General features: G+C 47.1%; 1 protein-coding gene and 1 pseudogene across 1 annotated transcript in view; both read right to left on the reverse strand.

Moving 5' to 3' along the window:
• Window positions 1–399: 399 nt before the first annotated feature.
• LOC107103636 lies at window positions 400–4,496 on the reverse strand (annotated as a pseudogene).
• Window positions 4,497–5,079: 583 nt separating this feature from the next.
• cass4 (Cas scaffolding protein family member 4) overlaps window positions 5,080–15,445 on the reverse strand; it is a 14,103-nt gene continuing 3,737 nt past the window's right edge. The window contains exons 2-7 of the mRNA XM_015403409.1: window positions 13,337–13,729; window positions 12,466–12,543; window positions 12,267–12,383; window positions 6,879–8,117; window positions 6,719–6,793; window positions 5,080–5,910 (exon numbers count right to left, since the gene is read on the reverse strand). Coding sequence (XP_015258895.1) covers window positions 5,518–5,910; window positions 6,719–6,793; window positions 6,879–8,117; window positions 12,267–12,383; window positions 12,466–12,543; window positions 13,337–13,729 — 2,295 coding nt within the window. The 3' untranslated portion in view covers window positions 5,080–5,517. The remainder of the gene's footprint in view (window positions 5,911–6,718; window positions 6,794–6,878; window positions 8,118–12,266; window positions 12,384–12,465; window positions 12,544–13,336; window positions 13,730–15,445) is intronic.

The raw sequence follows: 15,445 nt of genomic DNA on the forward strand, positions 1-15,445 counted from the left end.
GAGCATAGCTATTTATTGCCCGAGTCTTATTCTTGCCGTTGAGCTGGCTCCTTAGGACCTGCCTTACTTTTTGGAGGAATTTGGCCGGAGCCGCTTTCCTTGTTACCTCTTCGAGGTTGCCATTTGCTTGTGGGATTCCAAGGTACTTGTAGTGTGGAAGCTCAATGGTAGCATTCTCTTATGATAGAAAGAAGAACACTTGAAAACGATTCACACCATTTTGTTCTCCAGAGGGGGGAAACATTTATTTGCAATTCCCAAGGGCCTCCTCCCAGAGGGATGTGCCTGGAAGACTTCAGAAGAAAGGGTTCAGGGGGCTCTGAAGAAGCTGCCTGAGCCACCTCAGCTGACTCCTCCAAAAATGGAGAAGAAGCGACTACTCTGAGCATCTCCCGAATCCTATATCTGCGTGTCAGCCAGATTGAGGAGATCCTCAAGGTATCTCTTTGACTGTCCAATGATTGCCTCTTTCACGGTCATCAAGGGTCCAATGATTGCCTCTTTCTTGGTCATCAGGGGAAAGGAGACACAGGACAGTTTGCCAGTATCGCTTTGAGGCCAACCGATAGTCCATGGACTCTCCAAGCTCCTAACAGTTCTGAGATTTTGCCTCTGCGACTGCCCAGGCAGTGGCACATTTGACCTCACAATACCTCCTTGCTGCCTTAGGAGTCCCACAAGCCAGGGAATCTTGATAGGTCTCCTTCAAAAAGCCCATTGCCTGATATGGTGGAACCAGCGCTCCCATCCTGTAGCCAAGTCTAAAGTCATTTGGCAAGTGCTTGATGGTCGGGTTCTCCCTCGAGGGACCAGGCCAGGCCCAGCCCGAAAAGACAAACGCAAGCCCATCCACCAGTGGGCCCACCACCTGCAGGGGGAATGAGGGACAGGTAAAGAGAGGATATGGCAGCACAGTAGTGAGAGGCAAAAGCCTCAGTGACCCGATCCGCAGGTGCTCGAATGGGAACATGGAATATCACCTCACAGGCAGGTGTAGGAGGCAGAGTTGTACCGGCTTAAAATAAGCTCACTTCCACATGTAGCATGGGCTCTAGAACCCAGCTCCTTGAGAGAGGCACCTATATGCCAGAGATATGGCCTCCACAATCCAATGTGTTAATCTTTGGCGGGAGACAGGTTTGCCCTTATGAGCAGTAGCCCAGGATACAGATGCTCAGCTCTTCTGAGACATGCTGCCCTGTCCACATAAGCTCTTAAAGCTCTCACTGGACATAAGCAATGAAGCTTCTGCTCTTCCGCTGAAGAGAAAAGGGGGTGGACGAAATGCCAGCAATTCCACCATCGAACACCTGTATGCAGACTCCAACACCTTCAGCACAAAAGCAGGGTTGGGTCTCAAGCACACCTTAGAGAGCCCGGGTGCCCACTGTAAACAGGCGGGACTGACTGAAAGTACATGCAACTCACTCACCCTCTTAGCCGTAGCCAACGCTAAGAGCAGGGCAGTTTTCAATGAAAGGAACTTTAAGCCAACACCCTCCAAAGGTTCAAAGGGATGATGACAAAGGGCATCCAGCACCAGACTGAGATCCCATAATGGCACCAGAGGCTTAGAAACTGGTAACTTACCTCATGCCCCTCTCATGAAACGACACACTAAGGGGTGCTTCCACACAGGTTTATCACCAAACCCTACCTGACAAGCAGAGATTGCGGCTAAATAAACCTTAATTGTTGAAAAAGCCTTACCCTTCTCCAACAAGCTCTGCAGAAAGCAGAGCACGTCCCCCACTGAACACTGAAAAGGAATGGTCTATTTTTCCTCACACCAGTAAAGATAGCGAGTAGAAGGAGCCCTAGCATTCTGTATGGTGTCGATTACCTCTGGGGGGAGGCCTGTTGCATTTAAATTCCACCTTTCATGGGCAAAGCCCAGAGTGCCACCAGATAGCCACCAGAATCAAAGACAGCCCCTGTTCCCTCACTCTGACTAGAGTTGGGGATATCAGGCTGAGAGGAGGGAAAGCATAAAGCAACACGTCTGGCCATGGGTGCACCAACGCGTCCATACCCAGTGGAGCGTCTGGGTCTGACAGGGAGAAAAACAGCAGGCAATGAGCATTTTCCCATGAGGCGAAGAGATCTACGGCAGCCCGTCCGTATCTCTGCCAGATCTGCTCCACCACCTGTGGATGCAGCTTCCATTATCCATAGAGAGGGTTCCCTTTGGATAAAAGATCAAAACCACTTTTACTCTGCGACACAAATGACGGCGGGAACAGAGTCGCAGTGAGGCGACCCACCGCTGAAAGTCCCTCATCATCAGAAGCCCCAGATGGACAACTGAAATCACGGATGCCATAAGACCGAGGAGCCACAGGCACAGTCTGAATGTAACAACGTTTCTCAACTGAAAACGTGTCATGCACTGAGTGAATGACAGGATTCTCCCCTCTGATAATGTGATACGATAAGAGAGGGAGTTTATTTTGAGACCCAAATACTCCGTGCATTGCACGGGAATCAGGCGACTTTTGGCTTGATTTATCCTTAACCCGAGGTTGATGAGGTGATTCATCACTGCTAGGGATTCGCTGACTGCCTGCTCCCTTGATCGAGAACAGATTAGATAATCGTCTATGTAAGAAAATATTCTGATCCCGCACGTCCTCAGAGGGGACAACGACCCCTCCACACACACACACACAAACAGGGTTAATGACAGCCCAAACGGGATGTTCTGAAACTTGTAGGCAGCGCTCTGATAAGCGAACCTGAGAAACTTTCGGTGTGGGGGTAAATGGAGATCTGAAAATAGGCATCCGAAAGGTCCAACCGGACGGATGGAGCGGCACAGTGCTTTGTGTGTGAGCATCCTGAATGTATATCTGCGTAAGTGTCTGTTTAACACACGCAGGTCCAGTATGGGGCGTAGTGATACGCCGTCTTTCTTTGGAATGAGAAAAGTAGAAACCCTGACGAACCTTCTCGTCCAGTACTACTCTGATCGCTTTTTTCTCTAACAGGGATGCTATTTCGTCTTTCAGGACATGAGCCAAATCCCCAGTGGCAACGGAAGAGAGCTCTCCGTTAAATCTCGGAGGTCTTGTGGCAAACTTCAGTCTGTAACCCTTGGAAATTGTATTCAAAACCCATGGAGAGACTGCGCATGCGCGCCATTGTTCTGCCCGAGCAGAGAGAGGAGAAGCGTCGCTGCTGAGTGACGTCATCCCCTCTGCACTGCTGTACTCGGCTCTCTTGTAAAGAGTGCGAGCTCCCTCTGCTGGGCGCAGAGGGGAGTGACAGAGAGCCATTTGTGTTTTTTTCTTTTTTGTGGGGACTTCATGCCTTTGGCAACATGCCTGGCTGCAGAAAAGCTGTATTTATTTTCTCTAATTCCCCCAGAACAAAACTTTGTGACATGGGGCACAGCTGAGTGCTTGGTGACACTGATAACACGCTGTGGAGTGTTGGATGACACTGCTGAAGTCCTTGGTGACAGTGTGTCCTCCGCCCCAAAATGTCTTCTCTCTGAACATGAGAGGGAGAACTTCACATGACTCCTGGTGAACCGGGAGCAACAGGAGCATCTGAATCCTGGACAGAGAAGTTTGCTCTGGTGCCTGGAAACCTTCTCTTCAGAGGGGAGGTTGTTAACAGTGGGGTTAGGTTGCCCCTTTTTCTTGCTCTCCCTAGGGTGGAATGGACGATTTTTTTGTAGCGGCCGCTGCAAAAGAGTGTTTCCCCCATGGTCTTGGGTTCTCCACTTTGCTTTGCTTTGCTGGGCGGTTTTTGTGGCAGGTCTCCTTGAAGGCTTGGCTCCACTTCGCCACACTCTCACTGCAGCAGCAGCAAACCCAGGTCTGGGTCCCCTGTGGGGGTGTGGGGGGTGGGTGGGGGGGTGGGTTTGGCTGGGCTTGCGAGGCAAATAAAGGTTAAAAGCATCTCCCTCCTGTTTTCTAAAGGGTACTCATCTGCCTCATCTTCTCCAAGGAGGGGCCAAATAGACCTTTCGTCGGGTCATAGGAGGCATCCATGATCTCGGCCTTTTGGGAATTACCCAGGCCTGACAGGTTTAACCATAGGCCTCTTTCCCCAGAGACAGCCAGACCCATGACACAACCACAACCTTGAACAGCACCACCAGAGGTGCGTAAGATGAGATCGTTCACCACACAGATCTCATCCCATAGACTGGGGTTAGGTGTCCCCGAGTCCAGTTGATGCCCCATCTCCTCCAGGATTTCACCTTGGTACGCAGACAGCAGTGTAACCGCGTTAAGTGAGCACACTGACTGACCCGTATATCTGTACATCCTTTGGTAAATGGAGGCTGTGAGGCGGTCCATTTTACCTGGGAGCGAGATATTTGGAGATGCTGAAACCGATCTGCGATTAGGGTGGAGGTGGTAAGCCACTGAAGACTCTACTGCTGAGGGTTCGGCCAGCCCCAGCTCACCCATGCCCTGTATCTCCAGCTTAGAGAAGCACTTGGCGGGAAGCTTGCTCTTAAATGGGCTGGACCAGAAGCTCATTTCTCTCATTCAAGCAGGAACGGCCAGTAAAAGTTGCTTTGCTGGTGGTGAAGCTGGTGGAAGCCTTTTACCGTCATACAGGTCCCGTTCTGCTCCTTCTGAATCCTGCACTGCAGGCCAGGGGATATTCAGCTTTAAAGCCGCCCGTCTGTACACATCGTACAGGTCACTGTCCTACGGGGAGATGACTTCTGCCCCACTTGAAGGCCTGGAGTGTTAACCCAGGCAGGTCAAGTCCTCCTCCTCCATGTCCTCCAGTTCGAGGAAGTCGGAGTTAGCGTCACAATCCATTTCGTCGATGCTGTAGGCTGTAATTCTCTATCTGTGTATGACTGGTACCACAAGCTCACCTGTGCTGACCTTATGGATCTTGGTTAATTTTTCCAGTTGTTTTTGTCCCTAATAAGACTGATCTATGAAGACTGATCTGACAAACTTGCGAAATAAAAAGACACGCGAAATAAAACATATTGAGATAGATGTTAAAGACAAACTGGACTAAAATAAAAACAGACAGACCAGCTTTTTCAGCTTTTATTTATAATACCGATAAAAATGTTTTTGTTTTCATTTTTGACGTTAAGCTTAGAAAATGGCAAAAACAGTTTTTAAGGCAACTTTACAAAGATATTTACAGAAGGCACTTTTACCTAAAAAAATTAAATCTCAAACCTGATAAAGAAAATGGCAAAAACAGTTTTTAAGGCAACTTTACAAAGATATTTACAGAAGGCACATTTAACTAAAAAAATTAAACGCAATAAACCACATTTACAGAAGGTTTAGTAAAGTATAAAAAGAATAGCTATAACCCTATTCTAAAATTGCATTTAAAATTGGAAAAGTTCCGGCATCTTAAATGTGCAAGGAGGTCCTCCAAGGCGACTTGTCTTCTCATCTATGGTAAACGTTTGAAAACCTGCGTTTGTTACTAATCAACACATATCACCTGCTGTGGCTCAGAGGTCATAGAAAAAGAAAGAAGAAGAAGTTAAAGGATGACATGTTTGCTTTCATGTGCCTAAAGGGCGAGTGATTTACGGAAATGCTGCGCTCTCTGGGCCAGTTCCTTCGCAAACTCTAGGACTTCCAGCAGAGCCTGTTTGTCTGGGTAGTACACGGCCGCCTTCTTGGTGGCCACAGCCAGCTGCTTGAGGAGCGCACACAGGTGGTTGCTCTTACACAGGAGGCTTTGGCAGGAGCCTCGACGGGCGGCCTCCCTGCACAGAGTGTTGACCAGCCTCTGGCCCACCATGATGACCAGTTTGCTCTGGGAGATGAACTTCTCTGGTGGCTGGTTATTTCGAAGGCTCTCCACGAATCCAGCGATGGCCTTTTGAAGAGCTCCAAAATAGAGCCTGCAGTGCTCTGACAGGGATGGCTGCTGTTCCTCTGCGCTGCTTCTGGGCTCAGCCTGAGGAAAAACACATATTAACCAGAAATAAAGGAAAAAATATAATAAAAAAGCAAACACAACAATGAGCCACCATGTCACCAGAGGACAAGTTAGGAGCTCTACCGATCCTTCATAAACAGTTTCAGCTAGAGCCGCACAGAATGTCCTATTCCCAATCTACAGGAGCCTCATTGATTTTCTTGTCCCTCATGATAAACCAGTGGATGCATTAATATTTTAGGGAGATTAAATCTTACTGCAGATGACAAAGATTCACAATAATTATTGAAGAATAACATCAGAAAATGAGGTTTATGATGCTGATGATTGCATTACATTCCAGAACTTCAGGCCCACCTTCATCTGCTGGCTATCTATCTATAAACACACGGAGCTACAGTGATGATGTCAATAGTCTGGATCAGATTAAAAATAATCGGGGTCAGAATAAAGAAATTCATCAGCAGTAAAGCTTAATTATGATCTGTTAGTTTAAACAGAATTTAATATATAAATAAAATAAAATCAGGTGTTTATGTATCCATGTTATACATAGAATTAAAAAAATTTTTGTAAGCAACCTGTTAGAAATAGAAAGGAGCTAGCTCTGTAAACATAGATTGTTCACTCTGCAGAAACAGTCTGTGCTGCTAAACCACCTGCAATCTGCTGACTCTGCAACATCTTTGGTTCCATAAGGAGAGAGGGAATCAGAGAAGTTTTTTAAATGAACTGAACGTCTCTAAATGACCACAGAGGGAGGCCGACACGTCTGAAAAGATGAAGGATAAAGTCTGAATGACCAGAGGATTGTTTTGCTGCATACCTTTTGGCAGACTGGTGGAACGCTCTCTTTCGCTTCTTTATTCGTTTCTTCTGGCCTCCTTTCTTCGGTCTTTTTCTATGAGAAAGGTGAAAAAACACTTTTAGCTTTTCTTGACGTGTCATAATGTCCGTAACGTCTTTGATAAAGTTGAGTCTTTCACCTGTAGCTCTACGTAGTCGTTGTCGTCCTCTCCTGACTCTGGTTCTGGTTCTGGTTCTGGTTTATCCAGACCTTCCTTGGTCTGCGGTGGACTCCTGCTGCTCACAGGCTCCTGATCTCGTGGCGGAGCTTTAAACAGAAGCTTACCGTTTCCGTAGATGATGGAGACAAGGCGCCTGACATCGTCAGGCACAGTGCGGGTCACCATCACAAAGCGGTCCAGTTGGTCAGGGTTCTGGACCTGGCCCGGGTCCTGGCAGAGGGAGTCAAGGGCCCAGCCGGCTGCGTTGAGAGAGCTCGCCGTTTGTTGGAGGATCACAACAGAATCCTCCACTATGGAGAGCTGCTTGTGGAGCCTGACCTGCAGGTTCGTGTCAGTCAGGCGACGAGCGTTACCCTTCACATCAAGAGCAAAGTTGAGGAAGCAGGTGAGAGCAGACACCACCCTCTCTGTTGCTACCTGGATTTCTTGGAGGTGCTTCTCCAGGTGGGTTTTACTCCTCCAGTTGCTGCTTACAAAGTCCATGAGCCGTGGCACGGCCCCACAAACCGACTCTTGAAGCTCAAGCAGTTTTCGGCAGGCGTCTTCCTGACAGAGAGTCACTTCTCTAAGAGGCTCAGGGGAAGATGAGCTCAGGGGCAGAGAGTCACAGGAGCTGGTGGAAGAGCTGGAGGCTGTGCTGATCCTCTGGTTAACTTCAGTAGAAAGCCTGAGCTGCTCTTCTTCAGCCACCAGAGTTTTCCCACCACCTGGAATGTCAGGGAAAGATGCACAAGCCAAAAAGTTCCTCATCCGCTGCAGGCGCACCCTTTTGTGCTCCAAAGTGTTATTTGGATCGCCCCTTCTCTCCAGGTCTTTATGATCTTCTGAAGCGTCGCTGACCACCTGGCTAAGGTGGTCCTCCTCCGGCGGTAATCTCTCTGTTGGGTGTTTGTCTGAAAGTGGGGGCAGTTTGGAGGCATTGGGTGTATCATAGATCAGGAAATCCGGATTTGATCTTCGAGCTGGAAGAGTGTCGTAGACGTGTCTGCATTCAGCTCTGGCTGGCAGGGTGTCATAGTTGCCCTCGATGTTGCTTTGCTTCTCTGACCCGGCTGGGACATCGTAGATCCACTCCTGCTTCTGGGGAGAAGGAAGCGTGCTGAATCCAGCGCAGAGTTTACGTTGGTGTTCTGTGGCTGAGCGAGGAAGGATGTCATAGTTTGGGTCGGAGGCCACGGGTGGAGGAACTGCATATACCTTAGGAAGAAAATCAGTTCTAATCATACAGTTCATTATTTAGCAGGTAAGATTGTACAAAGAGAAATAAACACCAATAATAACGTCTACAGTAAAGTTATTCTTTAGGTTAATCATGGTGTTCTTAATTCAAAAAAATAAAAATATGTTCAATACAGTTTATTTCTATAGCGCCAATTCACATCATGTCATCTCAGGTCATCTCAGATCCAAATCAACCAGATCATCCAGTCAGATTGATTCAAAGTTTTCTATCTAAGGAAAACCAGCTGATTGCATCGACTCATTGACTCTTCAGCAATCCCTCACACTAAGCATGCTTGTAGCGACAGTGGAGAGGAAAAACTCCCTTTGAACAGGAAGAAACCTCCAGCAGAACCAGGCTCAGTGTGAGCGGCCATCTGCTGAGGCCCACTGGGGTTCAAGGAGACAGAAGCAGACAGAATATATCTGCTAACTGAAACAAATCCAAACCATAACTTCACAACTCAGGCATAAACAGCATGTGGGTCTGATCAGGTCAATACAGCAAAGTCAACAGTTCTATAGCTCTATTTCTATCTGCACTTCCTGGATCAGCTCAGTCTAATACCAACAGATGGCAGCATGGAGCTGTTTCTGTGACTTCTGTGAAAACAGAGGTTTCTTAATTGCAGTTTTCTCTACTTTAACAATGACTGAAAAAGTTATACCTCTTCAGTGTATTGAGTAGATCCAAATCAAAAACATCTTACTTTCTCCAACTCATCCAAAAATATTGCTGCAAGCTATTAATGTTACTTTGGACTTTTGTCATTTTAGATCGATTTTCGGACTTTTCCAGTCTGAAGTTCCAATTGATCTAAAACAAACGGTGCAAAACTAATTCAAGCACTCAAAGAGATCAGTGGCAGTTAAGCAGAAATGAAACCCTCCCACTTTATCTTTTAATTATTTATTTTATTTTTTTTTACAAAATGCTTGAATCTGCTGCTATGAGTCACAAATTCAGCTTCAGGACTTCCTCCTTCTCTTTTACTTCAGCTGAAGCAGAGCAATGATGATGTTGTCTTGTATATAGTACACAGAGCTACACAGCAGAGGGCGCTGTTTCCCAATAACTGGCACCAAAAAGGACAGGATGGACCTTGGAGGCTGCAGCTGCTGAACTTTATCTAATGTTTTAAATCAGCTATGCTGCAACAAAGATGAGTTTACAGCTGACCTGCCAGCATGAACCAACCAGTGTTTATTTAAAAATAAATAACTGGCCCTTTAGTTCCACGGTCGATACCAGTTGGTTTCATTATGAACAATCAGTTGTTTGCCAGCCACTAAAAAAAAAACCTTACAAAGAAGAAGAACGCAGTGCAGAGACACGCAGAGAAAAGAGAAGCAGAAAGAGAGAGAGGGCTGCGAATCAGTGGAGCAGGTTAGCTTCTGTATCTCTGCTGCATGATGACAGCAGAGCGCGAACTTACGGATCCACTAGCTGCTCGCTCAGGAGGACAGAGTTCGGTGCTTTTATGTGCTGTCGCTAAAGTCTCTATTAATACAGAAGAAAGTGGCAGTGTCAGGGTTCTATGATCTGCTGATTCTGTTCCACAGGCGGCTCGTTGGGAATGCTCAGATTGTTACCCTGAAATCCCTCAATTTCCATCTCCGCTCCTCCCCGCAGCGCACCAGACCTCCTGCAAAGCAAAGCCTACAGCCTCCGCTGTTCCTCCCGTCTTGCTACGCTCCGACTTCCTCAGAGCCCGGGGAGAGCATTGCGTTATTATTATAATTAAATTCGGAGGAGCAAAACATGCAGAAATGAACCCTTAATTTAATGTGACATATTTAAAAAATTCCCCATCAGCATCCAGCAGATGTTTCTGATGGAGATGAGAAATCTGCTTCCTGGTCTGTTGAAGGACCAATAGTTTGCATCCAATCTTTTAAATAAACTATGTTAGTTTTTGGAATATATAATAATTATGCTCTTATTTGTAGTAACCGATCTGTTCTTATTATATTTTAATTTGACAAACCGGTTCTTCTCGATGTTCTTTTTCCTGTTTAGTGCGATTGCAATAGTGGATCTTGACCTGGCTGGACCGGAGCAAAAATAGCTCGGCTCCGTATTTTAGAGGTGACGGACGGAGAAGATGTACGTGGTTTGTGACGTGCGGAGGAGTAGCCGTGGATGTGGAACAGCTCTCACTGATTTACATGAAAGACGAGTACTCCGCTCGACGTACATGAGCGGGGCGGAGCGCTGACGGAGTATGAGGAATCAGGGGGTTAGACCGTTGTGGTACGCCTAGGCCTCTGTCCTGTCGACAGATCTTCGTTCCTGTGAGTTGGATGTTTTGGATTCCTAGTTCTAACCTGTCTCCCTCAGCTCTCTATGCTCTGGATTACTCACTGTCTGTCTCTATGCTCTGAAGACTGGTTACTGAATCCCTGCTGCTCCCCTCTGTGTTACCAAGCCGGACAACAGACCCCCTTCCTGGGTTCACTCTGGTTCCTTCAGCTGCTCCTTGAACCTGTCTCCGCTGTGGTGCTGCTCGGGCTCCCGCCTATGTTCCATCCGCTAGCTCACCTGTCGCTAAGCCATCTCCTCCCATTGGAAAGCAGTGAGTTGCAGAACCCTTTCTTCCACTCATCCTCCCCGGATAGGTTATCTGTACCTGGTGGTAAGCGAAGCAGCATCAGCGCAGATCTCCCTTAGTATCTTAGTGTTGATCAGTTTCCTCTTTCCTCCCGCAGTGCTCCTAACCCTGACGTTCCAAACCTTGTCTGCAGCTCACATTGTAAGCTATTCATATTTGTGTATAGCCTAAATAAACGTATTTAACTGCTCCTTGTTCCCTGTCTGTGTCTGCATGGGGCCAAACAGCTTAAAACCATGACAGGCGCTAGGTGCTATTTTGAAATAAAAGGGGCAGAGAGGTCTAAAAAGGTGCTAAAAATGGCAACAGAAACGCTAATTTGGCAACACGGCCTGGCTGAGCTACAGGAAACCGCCTTACCTTAACTCCAGGGAACGCGGTTTTGATCCAGCTACTCTTGGACTCCCCAAAGTAGGAGCATCACTGTATGACCTGCTGAACTCAGCGTATTGCTCATTTTACCAAAACAAATACTCAACACAGATTCACCGGCTGAGCAAATCGCTTTTGCTGCCAAGACAAATTATCCGGCGAGCAAAATTGTTTGCAGGTTTTGTGTTCGTTGTGAACGCACCATAAGTCAAAAACCTCGGCTAGTCGATCCTGTAGATCCGTTGGAATATAATAGAGATGAGTGGCTGCGTCTTCAGAGGGTTTGGTGCCAGTTAAGAGGAAACAGCGCCCTCTGCTGCCAAGTTAAAGCGAAAGCCAAGGAGTAACATGTGAAGCTCACAACAAAAGACAAATTGAAATGAAAAATAATTAAAGGATGAACTGGGAACATTTTAATAGAAGTATTTTTTTTTTTTTTAGTTTTTAAGGCACGAGTGGCTGATTTATTTATTTTTTTTGGACAGTAAGCTGACAGGAAAGGGGGGGATGAGAGAGGGGGAGAGACATGCGGGAAAGGACCACAGGCTGGATTCAAACCCATGTAAGCTGCATCGAGGACTGAGGCCTCCGTACATGGGTCGTGCGTGCTAACCACCGCTCCACCTGCACGCCCCAAATTTGTTTTAGATTTCTGTGACCCAGACAATCAGAGGTGTGTGTGTAAAAGAAAACCAGAAAATGTTTATTTCTCTGTATAACGTGACAGTTAGAGTACAAAGAGTGCAGCAATGCTCGCATCAGGACGTTAGGAGGCCATTAACTTCCCACTGAAAGGCCGGTGGTGAGAGTTTAACCACAGACCTTCCTGCTGCGAGATGTGGCTGCTTTTCACACATGATTTCACATTAAATAAAGGTCCGAGACATCCAGACTTTTTACTTTGTATGTGTTTGGTGTCTTTGTGTGGTAGCAGCAGCTCTAAGCTTTGCTGCTTTTATTTATCTGTGATTGCAGCTTTTCTCCTTTGCAGCGGTTTTTCTTTGCATGTTTTTGTGTTTGCAGGACCTTTGAAATTTGCTGTTAAATCATGTATTGATGTGATGTTTGCAGCCCTCGGCCACCAAACAGAACTTTCTTAAAACCTTGTTTCCTTGATTAATAAAAGATATGCAAAACTCACATAAGAGTCTCTTTGATCGTTGCCCCTTAATGGTTCTGCAGTCTCCGATTTTTTCTCCGTCTCTGGAACTGAAGCTGCAGGCTTTTGCATTGCCATTTGGAGGGAAAGTGATGATTCCTGCACAAAACAAGCAGGATATCTGATGAAGGCCCACACAGGTGGCAATATGAGAGACCTGCTGATCAATAAGTGTGCTTACAACAGGGAGAGAAGCTCCTCTTGACTGGGGCGGAACATCGTAAACTTGTTTTGGGCTGGATGCCATGCAGAAGGAAGGCTGCAGACATAAGAGCATATCGTTAAATCTCAAAGCTGCAGCTACCTCTCTGACCTCAGCCTCAACACATTCATGAGGACAGTGTTTCCTCTGTGGAGAAGCCTAAAGGCTGATTTATACTTTGAAACTAGGTCATCTGCATAGGTTTCGAAGTGAACAAAAAGAAGTCCCTGCTCCCTCTGCAGACACTCTGCTGCACCTCTTCCAAATTGTAACTGACCGCAGACAGGAGGGCGGCTTGTTTTGTTGTTATGACCAAAATTAGGGAAAAAACTTGTGAAGTTGGACCAGCTGGAAGAGCGAGGTGCGCGAGAACGCTGGGACCCTTTTTCCTCCTAGATCGCCGCACTTTTTCGCCCTCATGTCCCTCCGTTGTCAGACTAAACTCGCCCTCGTTAAGGAAACCATGCAGCTCAGCAGGTTCTGCATGGCTGCTATAAAGGGGAACAGGGCTACCCCAGGGCAGAGGAGGAAATCATGAACATGTGGCTGCATTTCTTCCCAACACGCTGTACCAAGGAACATTCTTGTGCATTTCTAGGGTCCCGCAGAGCAGGCATTGCTGTCTGCAGTAAAAAGTGTCTGAAGTCTGTGTCTGTTTGTTTTACAAGGCCCATAAAGACCTGAGTGCTGCGTTCCTGTCCTTTCACTGAGCCCCTGGTCCCCACATGTGAGGCCTTTGGTCAGCAGGAGTCCACAGCTTCCTGCAGCAGCATTCTGTGGGTTTACCGTTTCAAAGGAACCAACAGGTTTAGCCTTTCACTGACAGACACAGAAATGAAAAGATGGATACCTTGTTGATGGCCGTTCCATCTGGGCTCTGCCTCAGAGCCGACATGTTCGGATTGCAGGGAGCTGACAAAGGCACAGATGGGACTTTGTAGACCATGTCCATTCGTTCATAGGCAGGGCTGCTGATGGGCCGGGGTGTACTGGGGATCTGGTAGATGTTTTGCACCTTGACATCACTGTTGTGTCGAAGGCGTTCTGCAGCAGCGGAGGTCTGCAGCAGGAGCTCCAATCGGTTTGCAGGGGCCAGACCCCGTCTGCCGTGCAGGGAACACATCCACCATCCGCTGGTGTCGGCCACGCTTTGCTCCAGCACCGTGACCACGTCGCCCCTTCTGAAGGCCAGCTCATCTGGACACTCTGCCACGTTGTCGTACAGAGCTTTGGCAAACTTACTCTGAAACAGAACAGAAAGTATCTCAACATAGTAAAATGTCACTAAATAACAAAGATATGACTCAGTGTCAAAAACCCAGTGAAGCTTAGCAAAGGTTAGAGTATTGGTCCCCCCCTCCCCCCTCCACACACACAGGCTCAAACTGTTTGATGCAAACAGAGAGTCTGTCAGTGAGAGCAGGATCGTTCTCTGATGGTACTTTGTGAAGATTTTTAAACCCAGAGAGGATCCTTTGGTCTAAGCAGTCAAAGCGCTCCCATCTTTGGAGCACAGCGCTCCTGTTCAGGCAGGACAGACTCTACAGATGGACTAAAAACAACCTGAAGATCTTTAATGATCCGCTGCAGCCGGTCAAAGAGGTCCCTTTCCCCTCCGCATCCTTTCCCCTTTACTTCCTTTCCGCTCTGATTCCTTTCCCCTCTGCATCCTTTGACCTTCCGTAAAAGTAAAAAAAAAAAAAAAACAATAACAAAAACAAAAACCATCCACTGGATTGGAATGGATTTTTTTTTTTACTTATACGAAGTGACTATGACCTAGATGACTAGAATCTTCATCAGAATCCTTTGACCTGTGCATCCTTTCCTCTCTGCGTCCTTTCCTTTGACCTCTGCTTCCTCTCCCCTTTACCTCCTTTTCTCTTTGCATCCTTTCCTATCTGCTCCCTCTCCCCTCTACTTCCTTTCCCCTCTGCATCCTTTTCTCTCTACTTCCTTTCCTCTGCAGACTGCATCATTTCCTTTACTTCCTTTCCCCTGCATCCTTTCCTCTGCTCCCATTCCTCTACTTCCTTTCCTCTGCATCCTTTCCTCTGTGTCCTTTCCTCTCTGCATCCTTTCCTCTCTGCATCCTTTCCTTTCTGCGTCCTTTCCTCTGCGTCCTTTCCGCTCTGCATCCTTTTCTCTGCTTCCTTTCCTCTGCATCCTTTCCTCTCTGCATCCTTTCCTCTCTGCATCCTTTCCTTTCTGCGTCCTTTCCTCTGCGTCCTTTCCCCTCTGCATCCTTTTCTCTGCATCCTTTCCTCTGCATCCTTTCCTCTCTGCATCCTTTCCTCTCTGCATCCTTTCCTTTCTGCATCCTTTGCTCTGCGTCCTTTCCTCTATGCATCCTTTCCCTTCTGCTCCCTCTCCCCTCTAATTCCTTTCCCCTGCATCCTTTCCTCTGCGTCCTTTCCTCTGTGTCTTTTCCTCTCTGCATCCTTTCCTCTCTGTGTCGTTTCCTCTGCGTCCATTCCTCTCCATCCTTTCCTCTCTGCATCCTTTCCTTTCTGCGTCCTTTCCTTTCTGCGTCCTTTCCTCTGCGTCCTTTCCCCTCTGCATCCTTTTCTCTCTACTTCCTTTCCTCTGCATCATTTCCTTTACTTCCTTTCCTCTGCATCCTTTGCTCTGCATCCTTTCCTCTGCGTCCTTTCCTCTCTGCATCCTTTCCCTTCTGCTCCCTCTCCCCTCTAATTCCTTTCCCCTGCATCCTTTTCTCTGTGTCCTTTCCTCTCTGTGTCGTTTCCTCTGCGTCCATTCCTTTGCATCCTTTCCTCTGCGTCCTTTCCTTTGACCTAACAGCAACCATGGCTAAACAGCAAATTATGTTTTCACCTAAGAAGCCCAAACAGCATAAGCCACTAATTTTTAGTCAGTTTTATGTTTTGCAAAAAAAAGGAACCTTTATAATTTGGAATAACAAAAAGATTTTTTCCAGACTGACAGCTCCTCACTTCTT

This window comes from Cyprinodon variegatus, unplaced genomic scaffold (genome assembly GCF_000732505.1).
Source record: "Cyprinodon variegatus isolate N-32 unplaced genomic scaffold, C_variegatus-1.0 Scaffold1494, whole genome shotgun sequence".
Classification (NCBI taxonomy): Eukaryota; Metazoa; Chordata; class Actinopteri; order Cyprinodontiformes; family Cyprinodontidae; genus Cyprinodon; species Cyprinodon variegatus.